This window comes from Arctopsyche grandis, chromosome 1, assembly GCF_051622035.1.
Source record: "Arctopsyche grandis isolate Sample6627 chromosome 1, ASM5162203v2, whole genome shotgun sequence".
Classification (NCBI taxonomy): Eukaryota; Metazoa; Arthropoda; class Insecta; order Trichoptera; family Hydropsychidae; genus Arctopsyche; species Arctopsyche grandis.
The window spans coordinates 8,681,132-8,699,347 of NC_135355.1; the positions used below are offsets into that span (position 1 = coordinate 8,681,132).

The following is an 18,216-nucleotide window of genomic DNA, read 5'->3' on the forward strand; positions in this document are numbered from 1 at the left end:
ATAATCCCTAATTTGTCTGATATCATATAAAATGTATACATATGTAAGTATGTATGTGTATTTGGAGTTGCGTGAAAACCGTGCTATTTTTCAGCACTAAAACCTTTGGGGCTTATTCGACGCGCACATGATTTATAATGGCTTCTACGCTAGATCCTTTTAAGAATAGAACCGAAACCTCAAACATACGTGAGCTAGAATATTGCGAGTATTTATAATAAATTGACATTCTGTATTTATAATAAATTGTGAAACATTTTCTCGTTCCCTCTCTATCATGCTCAGTGCAATGTGAAAAAAGGTGCGTTTGGTGACATTATTTACTGTCCAAAACTTACATTAATCATATGGAAAATGAAAAAATTTTCCCAGAGTATTTTGCTTAATATGTGTTTCGAAGGTACCTTTTCTTTGTCGCACGTGAAAAAAATGAAGCTGAATCCACTTTTTTTCAATTTGTAAAGTTTTCCATTTTACTAACGGAAAGGATTTTCATTTTAAGATAGTTCTGTTTTGGTTGAATTTCATGTGTAATGAATATCGAAAAATTGTTGAAACATCGTAAATCTATATAAATTAATTTTAATTGCTTTTTTTTGCAGGAATTGGAAGATATTTACAATGATGTTTGCGTTACGTTATCGGATGCAGTTTTACAGGGTGCTGAAGTAGTTGCTTCTAGGGTAAGGAAATGTATTGATTTTTAATTCATTTTTTTATGTTAAAAAGCTTTTAATTATCATGTTCACAATAAATCCATCCTAATAATATATATAATATCGCTATTTTGTCTGTATTTGTGTGTCTGTGTATCTGAGATAACGCTCGCCGTACTATAATAGTCGTTTCGATTCGACATACAAACACATGTACGTCACAGCTAAAATCTTCAAATTCAAAGCCAGTTAATTTTTCTTACATATTGAAAAATAATTTTTCCTTTACATATTTTAAATTATTAATATAAATGAAAATCTTTAAAATCCTTTTTTTTATATTATCCTTCACATCGAAAATATTATACGTCAATTGTGGTGGATATTAAAATTATTAAATAATTTTTTAATGGGCTTACATGATTATTGCATGTCTGAATATATTTGCTCAACGTTGAAATTACATAATATAGATAGAAAAATGCGTTTTGAAATACATATGTCTACGTTGAAGTAACACTTTTCAATAATCTTTAAAGGAAGATTTTCTATAGAAATTCCTAAACTATTCTAAACTAATAAGAAGTAGATATATATATATATATATATATATATATATATATATATATATATATATATATATATATATATATATATATATATATATATATATATATATATATATATATATCATCATCATCATCATCATTTACAGCCATTCGCCATCCACTGCTGGATGAAGGCCTCTCCAACACGCTTCCACTCGTCTCTGTTTTGCGCAACACTCATCCATCTCATTCCGCACATTTTCCTAATTTCGTTCACCCATCTTCCTTGCGGTCTTCCTTTTACTCTTTTGCCTTCTCTCGGGTACCATTCAAGCACTTCTTTTGTCCACCTTTCGTCCATCCTCCTAGCTACGTGACCCGCCCATTGCCATTTCAATCTCTTCACTCTATCCACTATGTCCACTACCCTTGTCATATTTCTCACCCACGTGTTCCGCTTCCTGTCTTTCCTCGTTATGCCAAGCATACAGCGTTCCATACTTCTTTGAGTGCATTGGATTTTATTTTGCATCTTGGCGTTCAGTGTCCAAGTTTCACATCCATACGTCATCACTGGCAAAACGCATTGATCAAAGATCCTTTTCTTCAGGCAGAGTGGCATTTTTGATTTAAAAACAGCATTCATCCGTCCAAATGCACTCCACCCTAATTTCATACGTCTCTTTATCTCTTCATTTTTACTACCAGACATGTCAATTATTTGACCTAAATATAAATAATTATTTACTACTTCTACTGGTTTATCATCTAAGGGGATGCTATCAGGCATGCAATAACTATTGAACATTAGTTTAGTCTTATCTACGTTAATTTTTAATCCTACTTTTCTACTTTCCCTGTCCAGCTGTGTTAGTCTGATAAGTAGGTCAGCTGAATCACGAGCTACTAAAACTATATCGTCTGCGAACCGAAGGTGACTCAAAAAGCGACCATTGATGCTTACTCCGGCTGTATCCCAATCCAATTTCCTGAAAACTCCCTCAAGCACCGCATTGAATAACTTGGGCGAGATTGTATCTCCTTGTCTTACTCCTTTTCCTATGCTAAATCTATCTGTACCTGAAAAAATTTTAACCGAAGCTGTGGCATTCTTATATATTGCAGCTAACAGTCCCACATAGGGTTCCGGCACTCCCTGTGTTTTTAGAGCGTTAAGTACTGCATTATGACTAACTGTATCGAAGGCTTTCTCATAATCGACGAAACCTAGGCACAATGGCCGTTGATATTCGTTGGCGCGCTCGATTAGTTCGCCAACTACTTGGAGGTGGTCCATTGTGCTGAAATTTGCCCTAAACCCTGCCTGCTCTATAGGTTGGTTCTCGTCGAGGATATTTTTCAGCCTTTCTGTAATAACCTTCGTGAAGAGCTTGTAGACCGCTGAAAGTAGACTAATGGGTCGGTAGTTCTTGATATCGCTTTTGTCGCCTTTTTTGTGTATTAAAATGATAGTTGCGTTATTCCATCCTTCTGGTATAGCTTGGTTCTGGATGCATTTGCTGAAAAGCCTAGCTAAGATATTAATTAGGGGGGGGCCGCCACATTTTAGTAAGTCAATGGGAATATTATCTTCCCCTGGGGTTTTACCGTTCTTTGCAGTTTTTAGCGCGGCCTCTACTTCGCTAGGCAATACTGCAGGAACCCTTTGGCCGTGTGTCGATTCCAGAGCGGGGAATTGGCCGTTGTCGTTCTCGTATAGTTTTGCATAGAACGTGTAAACTCTGTCTATGATTTCTTCTCTATTCCTAATTATTACTCCGCTCTCTGATCTGATTGCGATCATTTGGTTTTTGCCTAAGAAAAGATCCTGTTTGCACTTTTTCAGGCTACGGTTATTCTTAATGGTATTTTCTATTAGCTTGCTGTTAAAATCCCTGACATCCCTGACTATTCTCTTTTTAATTTCCTTATTTACTAGATTGTATTCTTGCTTATTATTATCCCTATCTAAATTCCTTTTATGCTTAATTAGGTTTTTTGTTTCCGCTGAAATTTTGCTTAATTTAATCTGTTTCCTGAATCCACCTAATTTCTTACCTGTTGAGGTTAGAACCGAACTAATTACAGTGTTCAATTCCTCGATGTCTGCTTCTGGGTTTAATTTCCCGTATCGATTTCCAAGTTCGAGTTCGAATTCCTTTTTCCTAGACCTTAGTTGAGCGAAATCTGGAGAGTTACTGCATCCTTTTATTAATTTCCTACGTTCGCAATTTATATTAATGGCCATCTTGGCACGGACTAATCTGTGATCGCTACCTATATCTACTTTACTTAAAACACTAACGTCTTTAACGGAGTGCAGGGCATTTGTTAGGATGAAATCGATCTCGTTTCTGTCTCCTTTAGGACTCTCCCAAGTCCACTTATTGTTGGTGTTTTTCCTGAAAAATGAATTAGTGATAAAGAGCCTGTTGTGTTCTGCGAATTCTATGAGGCGATCGCCTCTGTCGTTTCTTTGGCCGGTACCAAAATTGCCTACTGCTCTTTCTGTATTTGCCTTTTGTCCTATTTTTGCGTTAAAGTCGCCCATGATTATTTTAAAGTGGTGACGGCTATTATCGTATGCGTCCTGTATTTTTTCGTAGAAGTCTTCTATTTCCTCGTCTGGGTGGCTAGATGTGGGGGCGTACACTTGGAAGATTTGACAAGTGTACCTGCTCGAGATTCTTAATACTATATATAATACTATATAGCATATACGTTCCGATATGTCGCTTATTTCTATAATATTTCTTTCTATTCTCTTATTGATAAGAAACCCTACTCCTCCTATTCTACCATTTGGTAGCCCTCTCCAGTAGAGACAGTTACCACTTTTTAGGATTATTTGGTTTTGCTGTTTTCGTCTTACTTCACTAAGTCCTACTATATCCCATTTGATATTTTCTAATTCATTCTCTAATGCAAGCACACTTCCTTCACTCGATAACGTTCTTACATTGTACGTGGCTAAATACAGGTTTCTATTAGCTAAGCTATCATCCATCGTCACTCTTACCTTGTTGGAGGTTTGGATATTATTTTTCTCGCATTTATCCAAGATGTGTTGAGAAAAAGGCGGTACCTGAGAGAGATTTCCATTCAAGGAGTGAGTTCTTACCGCCATAGACTCTTCTCTGTGGTCAGCTTTGACAGATAGTCATCCTAGGTATCACTTGGATCACTTATGAATTATTACATGCCATTTAACAGGGTTACTTTGTAAGTGAAAGTAGTTAGTTATGATAATAATAGATTAGCAATTGTTATACTACTTTTTTATAGATCTTTATCGTGAGACGCCTCTTTGGAGACAACGGATTTATATATGTGAGTGCGGTTTGCAATTTAATATTTTAATAATAGCTTTAGTAAAGAATATAAAATTACACGAATTACTTTAATATAATTTAAATATAAAAAAGAACTGATAGACAGTTGGGAAACACCGTTTCTGTTTGCTATTATTCTATTAAGTAAAGTTCGTTAAAGATTTTTGGCTGGAAGCAATTATGTGGAAGATTTATTGCTTCTGTGGGACCGACTGAAGGACCCTTTTTTTGTATTCAGGTAAGGAGATGTATCTCGTTCGTATATTTTTTTTTTTTTGCTCAGATTTGACACAAAAATTAGCACAAAATTTTTCGAAATAACTGATATAAAACCGCTTTTTACGACCGATTTGCTGTTTATTTTTACACTTAAATTATACTAGGATGCAATTAGTAGAATAAGTGATTAGATGGTTAAGTTTTTAGATTAAATTTCGTGCAATAGCCGGGTTTAAGCGAGTAATAGCGGGAAGAACGCAGAAGCACGTCTTCCCCGCATTATATATATATATATATATATATATATATATATATATATATATATATATATATATATATATATATATATATCGAACTCGAACTTGGAAATAGATACGAGAAATTAAACCCAGAAGCAGACATCGAGGAATTGAACACTGTAATTAGTTCGGTTCTAACCTCAACAGGTAAGAAATTAGGTGGATTCAGGAAACAGATTAAGTTAAGCAAAATTTCAGCGGAAACAAAAAACCTAATTAAGCATAAAAGGAATTTAGATAGGGATAATAATAAGCAAGAATACAATCTAGTAAATAAGGAAATTACAAAGAGAATAGTCAGGGATGTCAGGGATTTTAACAGCAAGCTAATAGAAAATACCATTAAGAATAACCGTAGCCTGAAAAAGTGCAAACAGGATCTTTTTTTAGGCAAAAACCAAATGATCGCAATCAGATCAGAGAGCGGAGTAATAATTAGGAATAGAGAAGAAATCATAGACAGAGTTTACACGTTCTATGCAAAACTATACGAGAACAACAACGGTCAATTCCCCGCTCTGGAATCGACACACGGCCAAAGAGTTCCTGCAGTATTGCCTAGCGAAGTAGAGGCCGCGCTAAAAACTGCAAAGAACGGTAAAACTCCAGGGGAAGATAATATTCCCATTGAGTTACTAAAATGTGGCGGCTCCCCCCTAAATAATATCTTAGCTAGGCTTTTCAGCAAATGCATCCAGAACCAAGCTAAGCCAGAAGGATGGAATAACGCAACTATCATCTTAATACACAAAAAAGGTGATAAAAGCGACATCAAGAACTACCGACCCATTAGTTTACTTTCAGCGGTCTAAAATCTCTTCACGAAGGTTATTACAGAAAGGCTGAAGAATATCCTCGACGAGAACCAACCTATAGAACAGGCAGGATTTAGGGCAAATTTCAGCACAATGGACCACCTTCAAGAAGTTGGCGAACTAATCGAACGCGCCAACGAATATCAACAGCCATTGTGCCTAGGTTTCGTCGATTATGAGAAAGCCTTCGATACAGTTAGCCACAATGCAGTACTTAACGCTCTAGTATAAAATTAATTCGCTAAAAATAGTTTCCGGCGATAACCGGTAAATTTTAAAATTTACCGGTATTTACCGATGGCGATATTCTTATGGTTTATTATGTAATATGTTATATCTCAAGGTTCGCCGGGGTTCTCTCCATATATGTCGCTGTGGATGATTTGTTGTATAAATGTTTGTTGATCGTATTGTATACGATGTTTACAATGCACTTTGCTATGTTTGACCATATGTATATGTCATTTATAAATTCGAATTATGTAATGATTATGTATATAATTTCGTGTGTTTGATCTACATATATAGTACACTCGTACTACATAGATTCAGAAATGTACTAGAATCTAGATTACACGTGCCCATAGATATAGACAATTGCGGTGAGCACTGAAATATGTATGTCCGATATCGGTTATTGAAATTGATTTTGAAATTGCTTCCAGGCAACTGATCAGACGCGCCGCTACGAGACTTTGGGGGCGCAATGTCGGGCCGTAAACGGAACTACAGATTTGGCACACCTGGCTCGGGGGCTACCACAGCCTGCGCCCTCGAGAGGCCCCCGCAAGCCCTTCGCCCCGCCATTGGGGGTGCTGCACCACAACGACAACGACAACGAGAACGTCGACGCCATACAATCTGTGAGTATCCCAAACGTGTGATTGATAAGCATTCCAAAGTTCGCATCCCAAAATAATCAGATTCGACCAAAATGGAATGGGATGATATGGGTCTGGATGGATTTACGGTGCGGACGGATTCCCCCATTTCCACCTTATCCCCCCCCCCCTCTCCACAATATGAAATTGCAGAGGAGGGGAGGGGGTAGCTTCGATTTCTCCTGAGCAGGACTGACCAACATAAGGAGAAGCAGGCGGATATTAATAAATACAGAACATATGTATATTAAATTACTAGGACTACCCTTAGGCTTATCGTTCACAATATATTATAAAAGTTATAGCAGCACGGTCGCGGTTTTGCCAGCCCTGATTCAGGGCGTCAATCACTTACCAGATATTTTGCATTCGTCATTACTGGGAAAATGTACATTATATACTTTGACCTTTATGTACATAAAGGTCAAAGTATATTAAGATCAGTAAGTAAATTATGAGAAAAAATTGAAATCATACGCATATTTTTTTCTATATCTGCGAATATGGTGTCCAAAATTAATACCAGAAATTTAATTCATGTTAGTCAACAGTACCAATCGACAATCTTCTACATTTGATTTTGAATGAAGTCCATATTACTTAATTTGTAGGCCAATTTAGGTTCACGCTTACAATATAATATAATAAAAGGTTCTAACTAACATTTAGAATAGGTGGAGTTAGAACTCTTTCAAAATAAGGTAAAGATATGTAAACGAATAAATATCTTCTTATAGATCATTCGAGGAACCCTTGAGTTTAAAATGTCAAATGTCATCTCTAAATGATTCCAGGACGAATAAATCTTTCGAGTTTGCTCACTAGGAGCACTGGTTATTTGACGCTTGATTTTTTAATGTACATAAACAATCAATATATGTATGAGCCGTTATAATTGAAAGTGGTAAAAGTCCATGTGGCAGAAATATTTCACAAAACATTAAATACATATAATGTTTTACTAATCGATTTATTCGAGTATTTTCTATTGAAACATGTTTATTGGGAAAGTGTTCTGGCCACACTATTTTTTGTTTTCGTTTAAAAGGGTTAATTGGAAGTGTGCTGAATTTTAAATCGGTAAAATTTCGGGCCACAAACTCGCTACTATTATTTACTTTAATAGGGATAGTATATTAAATTGTCTTTATATGAGAATTGAGAACTGCACACGAGTCTCCGATATTGTTTATAACGTCCCAAATATTATATTTGGATCAAAAACCCTCTTTCTATATTAATTGTTTCGATAGCCAGGTTCATTATTCTCCTCGTATAGTACCGCTTAAAAGAAAGTATACATTGGTGTACATACATAGCTATCACTGTTTGATCTATGTACATATATTAAGCCTATGTAGGTTAGAAAGTTTGTTTTGAAGGAAGAAACACAACATTAATATAAAGGTTAAAACAAATCATTATATTAATAACTTTATATTATATACATATATGTACATATGTATATATACATATATATATATATATATATATATATATATATATATATATATATATATATATATATATATATATATATATATATATATATATATATATATATATATATATATATATATATATATATATATATATATATATATATATATATATATATATATATATATATATATATATATATATATATATATATATCAGTGGCGTGCCGTTCATGGATGCTGTGGATGCTGCGCATCCCTTTGAATTTCTAAGTTTTACTTCTATTTAATTTATTTTTGATTACGTGCGGCGTGGGGTGACTTTGGATGCTATATTATATATGTGTATATATATACATATATATATATATATATATATATATATATATATATATATATATATATATATATATATATATATATATATATATATATATATATATATATATACATATATAGCATCCAGAAATATTACATGTACAGCATTATATATGTATGTATTTATGTATAAAGTGGTATATTTTACGATCCAATTAAACGTGTCTAATTCGCACGCTGATAAAGTGCTCACCGAGTTTTCCTTTGCGGCAAATTTTGATCAAGGCACAGGAAGGGCATAAAAGCGTTTCGAGTACGAATTCGTCACACAGAGCTTTTGAAAGCTCGATGTAACACACTTAAGCTCTCTTTGAAAAGAGGGAAATGTACGTCAATGTTACCTTTAACATTCTCAAGGACCAAATATGTCTACAATTCTCCGCCTTACCATTCATATTTTGAAACTCGAAATTATTTATTTACTTTTTTATGCACGAAGAATACCATTTCACAAAACAATTTCCGAAACATTATAATTTTTATGTTGTGTCATTTTAGGATAACGTTCCACCCGCTTTGAAAGATGAACTAGTTCTGGAGAGATTGGGACCAATGCAAATTAGATCCAATTACGACTCGTTGAAAAAAGAAGCCTTAGATCTTGAACTGCAAATCAAACAACTACAGGTATGATTTTTTTTTTTTTTTTAATTGAAAATTTCGATTTAACCATACTATGCATTTATAAACGTGACTGAAAAATTCATATATTTTTTTAGGATTCATTGGATAATATGGTTCGATTGCAACAACGCTCAATTGAAAACCATCTTTTCAATAAAGCAAATGAATTACAGGTAAAAAATAATGTAACATAAGTAGAGTTAACAATTGAAAATGGACAATTTTGTTTTAAAAATTAGATACGTATATCGATTCTAATGACGGAATCGAATTACATATGATTTTATCTATGTATGTATGAAATTGGGATGGAGAGTATTTAGACGAATGAATGCCGTTTTCAAATCAAAAATGCCACTTTGCCCGAAGAAAAAGACCTTCGATTAATGTGTTTTACCAGTGATGAGTAGTCACCGGACCCAGAAGGTGCCGCGTATTGTTCAAAGGTTGTAAATGCATTGTTAAAGGTTTGCCGAACCTTTTTTATAAAGGATTTACAACAATGGAACAATGGATAGCACTGTGACTATCTACCTCTAGTATGACGTATGGATGTGAAAATTGGACATTCAACGTCAAGATGATATACAAATTCCAATGCACTCAAAGAAGTATGGAACGCTGAATGCTTGGTATAACGGGGAAAGACAGGAAGCGGAATACATGGGTGAGAAGTATTACAAGGATAGTGGATATGGTTGATAGAGTGAAGAAATTTAAATGACAATGGGTGGGACATGATGGACGAAAGGTATACAAAAAAGTGCTAGAATGATATCCGAGAGGTGTCCAATAGCTGTAGATGATGATGAATCATCATCATTGATAATACATACGTATATCGGTGCATACTTCATATATTCCTTCTCATGTACGGACAACATATGTACAGATGTATTTTATATGTACCTATACATATGTACATAAAGGTGCTATGAAGCAAGTAATAAGTGCAAGGCCTTAAAGTGATGATAGCTCATATACATAATTTCGAACATTTTGAGCCACGCATACATTAGTACAAAGTCTTATGGTTTATTTTTAATTTAATTTTTAAAGATTTTTAGAAAAAACACCAAAATCTCACAGTTAATTGTTAATACTGCCCAAGTTTAAAGTGGTATGTTAATAAATTATTATTTTTTTTGTTTTTCTAATGTTGAAAAATGTGAAAAAAAAATACTAGAGGCCCAATAAGTTTTTTAAAAATTTGTCAAGTAGGAAAAATTCATTTTTTTGTATTATAAAAAACTGAAAGGTTTTGTACCTTTATGTTATGCTATATTGTTATGTGTCGTTCAAAATATTCTAAATGATATGAGCTATCATCCCTTTAAGGCCTAATACTTAGCTTTGTTGTTTACCTATACCTAATGTTTTAATTATATTTTAGTAAAGTAAAGATCGCTTGTTTTTATTAAGTTTATAATTTTAATGATTTCAGGAGGATATATCAATGAAGAAGTTTGATCTCCGCGTAGCGCAAATTCACCTTTCAGCCGTTAAAGCACAGGTAAAGTAATTATAAAATATGTATATACATATGTATGTTGTAGCTGTTTGATGGACCTAAGGTTTCAGTTTAATTTCGAAATCGTTATCAAATCAGTTCATTACATGCAGAAGTAATGGAATGTTGTATGAATATTGAAGTATTGAATCTAAATTATTTTTTATAATTTAGATTCAATACCTATATTTATAATTTAAAATTTTTAGATGCATCAATTATATATGATTTTAATTTAAGTTCTAGCAATATACATACATATGTATGTACATAAATATACCCCCTTTTACTATGCCAAACATATTTCTCTTTGAATTTATAGCTATTCTGTGAGCGGCTTAGGTTAAATTAAGTTGAATGTTTTTAGTATACATATGTAAATTCTATCCAATTTGGTACACAAATGTATGTTCATACCGATGTATTTTCTTGAAAAAGTATTATTATGAACATATTCCTCATGAACTTATTCCTCTTGAACATATTATCCTTATGAACATATTCCAATATGTTAAATAGTATTTTCTATTTGTATGGATCTAATGAAGCTTAAACCTTAAAAATCCTCAAAATGAGGCGTTTTCTTTAAAACTAATTGAAAAAATTATGAGAATATTTCTATATTCTTCACTAGTCACTAGTGGTAGTTATGAATTATAAGTTGGAGTGAGGAGTCTGGAATAAAGAGAGACTTCTCTAGAGTTCTCCCGAGTGTTTTTGAGACGTCTAAAAGCAAACTTGGTGAAAAAATTTACCACAATGAATTTCTTTATGGCACATTGTATACAATAGACGTGATATATGTACTATGTACATACCGGTCTCCCTCACGGGCCCGAATGTGAAACGCCCGAAAACGCAAATATCGGAAGGCAAAGATCGAAAATCGAAAGATCTCAAGTCGAAAGATAAAAAAGGGTGCATGGTAAACGGTATATACTCACTTAATTTGCGTGAGCAGGATACAACAGGAACAAGAGGAACAGGCTTTTCCTCCCGTATTCTGCGCGCGCACATTAATACGGGAGGAAAAGCCTGTTTCTCTTGTTCCTGTTGTATCCTGCTCGCGCAAATTAAGTGAGTATGTACGACGGGGGGGGAGAAACCCTTTTTTTTATCTTTCGACTTAGGATCTTTCGATTTTCGATCTTTGCCTTCCGATATTTGCGTTTTCGGGCGTTTCACATTCGGTCCCGTGAGGTAGACCCATGTACATACATACATATGCCAGAATCCAAATGTATGTATAAATTTGACGGCGCATTATGTGTATCGCTCGCACTTGAGAAAGTAGTTCGCCTTGTAATTTATCGTTTGGTTGTGGCATCACTTGAAAATTTCCTGAAAGCTTCGATACACACAAGTACATGAAAATGTAATCTATCTCATGTTTTAGTACGCAATTTTACAAAACAGTTGTCGTCAACTTTACTTGTAGATCAAAACGTCGAAGCTCTCCTCAGAAAATGTTAAAAACTTGTTAAAAAATGTTAAAAACTTGCGAAACTTAATTAGGTAATTCATTTATTTTTTATTAATATAAAATTTATTTATTTACAAAATATTCAAAAGAATTAAACAACATATCTATAACGAGAAAAAATGTAATTATAAAACGAAATTAATTTGAAATAGCTTCAAGAATAATATAATACTTTTTTTTTATTTTTAAATGCTTTTTATTATTACGAAATTATGTTCACAATACATCATATATACATATTTTAATAGCTACTGATATACCGATCATTTTCAATTTTACAATTTTAATTTAATTTTGTTAGTAATCATAGTATTATATTACTCTAATGTTAATGTACAGCATAATAGGAAAAAGAGCTCAAAAACCTATTTACAATTCTTATAAATGCTTGTAATACATCTAATACATAATTTTAATTAAAGACTCTCTTAAGTCGATGACCGAAAGCAGATTGTGTTTGGATAATCTGTGTTTATACCTGAAGGGTATAGGCATTTTGTTGTCCGAGACTCTTCACATGTGTGTTAGTATGGTTATCAGTGATTCTGTCATATAATCTACTGGTTAGTTTGTTAGTAATGTCTGTAACAAACGGAATATTATATATGGCATGCAGTTTTTTCAAGTTAGTACATATATATGGGTGTATTGTAAATTATTTTTAGGGATTTGTTTTGTATTACTTGGAGCTTGGAAAGATTAGTATTTGAGGCGTTATTCGATACAGGTGAAGCATAGGTTAATAATGGTAATATGAGCGCGCGATATAATTTTATTTCATTTTGAATTGATAAAAGAACTATGGCGATTAGATATTTGGTATATTGAGGATATACCCCGCATCGCCTTGCATTTCGCTCCCTCAATGTGAGGTGCCCATCTCATTCTTTTATCGAACGTTACTCCTAAATATTTTATTACTGACTGCCATTTTAGACTTTCTCCAGAGGGGATTTTCAGATCTGAACTTGGCTTATGCTTTCTAACACTAAATAATATGGCGTTTGTTTTGGTTTGAATAATTTGAATTTTCCACTTAGTGAAGTGTTCTGCCATTGTTTTGATTTTAAATTCATGATTTTTACGAATAGTGTCTAATTTTTTGCTACTTGTGAAGCAAGCGGTATCATCTGCATATAGGGCTATGTGACAGTTTTTTGGACTAGGTATGTCATTTATATATATGGAGAACAAGAGTGGGCCAAGCAAGCTCCCCTGCGGAATACCAGCTGCGATTATTTTCGGAGATGATAATTTATTATTTACGTTAACCACTAGCTTTCTACGAGTATTAGGTAGTTTGATATTTTGTCAATAAGGAACTTATGAATGAGTCCATCGTGCCAAACCATGTCGAAAGCCTTTTCTATGTTGAGACATACCATTCCGGTATTTCTCTTCATATTTAAGTTTTTCGTTACGTGTTCAACAGTCTTGTTAGTTATTGGGTTGTGGAATGTCCAGTGCGAAATCCAAATTGTTCATTTATTAATTTCTTATTTACAACTTTGAGTAAACGAGTGTAGATTATTTTTTCTAGAATTTTGGAAAGCGTGCAATGTAAGCTAATGGGTCGATAATTGGCCGGGTTTTTTAAGCTTTTGTCGGCCTTAGGTATGGGAATTACGTTGGCTGTTTTCCAGTATTCTGGGAAATACCTGGTGAGTAAACATGAGTTGAATATTTTAGATAATGAGACAAGGGAAAAATATTTGGCAAAAATAATATTTGAAAAATATTTGGCCAAAATATTTCCAGCAATAGATAAAATCAGTTTCGGTCGAAGCTGGTTGTTTTGTTTAAAAGGACGAATTTTTTTTTAAATGATCGCTTTTTTTCTCCTGTCAGTGTGTATGTATGTATTTTAATTTCTTAATTTAATTTAAAAATATTTATTTTTTATATACTGATATCTATACGTCAACTAGAATTTTATTTTCAAATTGGTTTGTATATTTGCTGAAATATAAAGTATTTTATATATCACAAATAGATGTCTCTAACTGAAAAAGTTACATAATGTTAAATTTAAGTTTAAATTTTAAAAACGTGATGAAGACACATTTTTAAAATGTGCACTTTGTAGTGTTGAGTGAGTGGGAATAACTTAAAAATATCACCGTAAATATTTTTCTGCACTAAGATGCATTTTTTCGTTCACGTGCAAATTCAAGGTTTGCGCATGCGTGTACGTAGCGCAGTGAGCGCGCCCAAGGCATCTGTCTACTGCTCATGCGCCACACCGGCTCACGGAAAAAACATCGATAAAGGAAACATGGACGGTACGTGAACTATTCCAAGTATTTTATTTAAATCCAGGTCAATCAATGTCAATATATTAGAATATAATAGCACTGTCCACAAAATTCAATATGTGCATGTACGTCATGCAATATTGCAATCATTTCAATAAACTGACTTCACCCATTTTATATAAATACATATTCACGTAATTACATGTGAACTATCGGCCCGACATAATTTACCGAATTACCAACAAAATATGTCGGTCACTAGTGGATCCAACAAAATATGGCCATGGGGGGAGGGGAACATTCAAATTGAAAATTACATATAAACACATAAAAAAGATCTTGTAAAAGCACTAGAGCAGGCGTCGGCTTTTATATAGTATTTTTGGTAGTATGCGGGTCAAAATCATTCAAATTGTGACTATTAAGAGGATGTTTCGGGTCAGTGGGTATTTTCGTGAATAATAAGATGAATTTTATTAAGAGAGAAAAACTCATCCATTCCTAGTACATTTTCAGAATTCATTATAGGTACTGGTTAGAGACCCGTATTTTGGGCATCTATTTTTGTCAATTTTAGCATTTTCATTTTGCATTTTAGCGTTTTAGGGCATTAAAAATGTTCAATTTAGCATCTATTTTAATGAAGAGTTTAATTTTAAATAATAAAAAATTTCGATGAATTTTAATAAAATTAATATACATATATACAATTTAAATACAACACAACCATTAAAAAATAATGGAAAAATTCAAAAATGTTTTGAAATTAAAATTATGTACAATAAAAAAAACATGAATATAAAAATACAAAGACAAAAAATATAAATATAAAAATATAATACCAATTAAAATTGATTAAAACTTAACATGGAACATATTTCTACAGATTCTTTTTTGAGATTCGTACGACGATCGGTAAGAATTATATTGTATTTACTAAAATACCTTTCAGCATCCACACTATTGACGGGACACCAAATAGATTTTAGAGCTGCACAACCAAACTCCTTATATTTAATTTTTGTTGCCATCAATAATAGCAATATATCCGGCGTGGATTCACTTTTTATATTCTCTATTAATTGTCTAAAAAGTTCTGATCTCCTTCCAAACATTGAGCCTCTGTTAATACATTAAACAATGGCAGGTTTCTAAAAAACAAAACTGTTTCTTTAACATTAATATTAGATTTTGAACCTGCCACAGATGGATTGAATAGTTAACTCAATGTTCGGAGGAATAGATTTGTCTCATCTAGTTTTAAGACGCTTTTTTGAGCAGGCTTTTGGATACACAGCTCCAACTGTCTTCTTTTATTTGCAGTAGTAGACAAAAGCAGTTGCTTGGTTTCGACAGGAAAAACACCGTCAATGGTAAACTGCAAGCTCTGTTTTATCCCCTCAATTTCTTCACATAATAAATGGGCAAAGGGATAGGAAGACCCTTCTAAATTGTCTATTCATTTTATAAATTTTATGCAAATTTCACTTTTGTTTGTTATTTTAGCATCTATTCGCATATTTTACGAATTTAGCATCTATTAGCATCTATTCCAAATTTTAGCATCAATTAAGCATTAGTAGCAAAGTGCCTAAAATACATGTCTCTAGTAATGGTGTTCAAGAACAAAACTCTTAAAAACCAATGTTTATCATTAGAGTTCGAGATAGTTTTCAATTTTATCGATTTCGTTAAGAGATATTTGTATGTCATCAAAACATCAAAAATCTATTAAGAACTTTGCCTAGACTTCACTATTGTACATATTTCAGCATGTAACAGCTAATCTTGAAATTGGTATTCAATTTCTTCCAAAAAAGCTTTGAAGCGCAGGGTGTTAATACAGATCGTGCTACTATTTTGTTTACGATCTTAATAACCTTTTTCATTACATCCTCAATTTGTTGCGTATTTGCCTTTTCAAATAAATTATCTTTCACGCAATGCTAATTACTAGCCTTAGGCGTTGGCTTGGCGATCGTCAAATAACAATAAACCACTCTATCAGAATACAAAAAAGCTTGTTTGACAATGGTGAACCAATTTTTTGCCAACGCATCATCCCAATGGCAATCTTTGCTAATCACTAGGGACCGGCGCACAAGATGCTCGACGGCTTAAAATAATGGTTCATTATTATCGATTTCTATTTTCAACCATTTTTTTTACTCTCCTGCTTTCTCGGACAATGGAGAGATCTATTGTTATTTTATGGCGGCAACTTGACCGCCAATCTCTACTGTCTTAATCGGTTAGTTCAAGTGGGGCACTTGAAATTGTGAAATGAGTCACTTGGTGACCTGCGAGTCATAGGTTTCCGTAACTTGTAAGGATTTTTTTTGCATAGATAATCGCACGAACGGTCAATTTGAACTTGCATGGTAAATGGACTATTTCAATAGTTGCCACGTGAATATCGCGAATACGGAATATCTAATACTCGAATTCTCGTTAGTGTGGTAGTTCGCGTGTGTGACTCTCAGTGGATGCAGTACCGGTTTTAGGGGGGGGTCGGGTGGCACCCGAGGGCGCCGCTTGATGCGCCGAAGGCGCTTCAAAATTTATAACTAGAGCGCCGAAGGCGCTACAAAATTTTAGATCAGAGGCTAAAGGCGCCTCTACGTTCTAAGTTCAAACATTTGTACTCCGCAAATTATATTTATTGGGCGAAGGCGCATTCCCTTCAATATTCTATTATGCTTATCAAAAAAAAATTGTTTCACATTTCACTGTGGCATCCACAATTTAAATCTGGTACTATATGACGCTGAGAAATCTTCTGTAACATCACAAACTTTTTTCGGTATTCTCCAAAGATTTTTTACCCTATTTCCAGCTTCAATACATCGCTGGAAGATTCAACTGATCAAGTGCAATTATATTCCTGAAAAATATAATTTGAAATATGATGGGAAGCGAAAATAGTAAGTTTCTGCTAAAGATTTAGCAGTGGAATTACAAATAGAATCTTTATTTAAACAATTAAAAAGTGAAAGGGCAATTTGATGAAAATACACAAAACGAGAAATAAATAAAAAATATTATAGTTGGATGTCGAGTTTTTTAATCCTCTTTTAATGCTTTCTCTAATGTAAATGAAAGAAAGATTCGAGCAGTTGAACGTATATTCAAAGACGTGGGGTTTTTTGTATTTTGTAAACAATCTACTGAAAACGAACTTCGTAGATATTGTGCCGATCTTCAAAATAAGTTCAAAAAGCCTATCTTTCAAATAAAAGGTAAAATTAATCCACTCATTGTTTTAAATTTCAGAAAACAAAATTTACAAGAATTATATCCGAACATTTGGGTTGCTATGCGACTTTTGTTGACATTGCCTATAACTATAGCGTAGTTAGGTGAGCGTAGTTTTTCGGAACTTTTTATTAAAATTTATCCCCGGTCTACAGTATCACAAAATAGACTTTCCAGTTTGGGAACTGAATCTATTGAAAATGATCGTTGAAAATCTTGATTTTTCAGCTTTAATTATACATTTTGCCGAAAAATTAACGGGAAAGTTGACTTCTGAAATCTAATTACTAGTGAGGTTGGGAAACCTTGCTAACCACTTTTCTGCCGGTCCCAAGCCCGGAAAAACGAGGATGGTAACCCATTTTTTAATATTTTTTCTAGGGGAAAAAAATTGTCAGAGGGCACCATAGGGTGTATGTAAGGCCGGCACTGAGTGGATGGAATGGATTCGAATGCCAGATATTTCGCGTTCGAGATTTTAGTGACGTATGCGAGATAAGTAGTCACCTTATATCTATAAAT

The 18,216-nt window shown here is 33.4% G+C and overlaps 1 protein-coding gene across 2 annotated transcripts in view; it reads left to right on the forward strand.

Moving 5' to 3' along the window:
• LOC143915436 (uncharacterized) overlaps positions 1-18,216 on the forward strand; it is a 184,607-nt gene that overhangs the window by 116,922 nt on the left and 49,469 nt on the right. For both annotated transcript variants that reach the window (XM_077436094.1, XM_077436101.1), the window contains 5 exons: positions 603-683; positions 6,535-6,732; positions 9,066-9,194; positions 9,287-9,364; positions 10,636-10,704. In XM_077436094.1, coding sequence (XP_077292220.1) covers positions 603-683; positions 6,535-6,732; positions 9,066-9,194; positions 9,287-9,364; positions 10,636-10,704 — 555 coding nt within the window. The remainder of the gene's footprint in view (positions 1-602; positions 684-6,534; positions 6,733-9,065; positions 9,195-9,286; positions 9,365-10,635; positions 10,705-18,216) is intronic.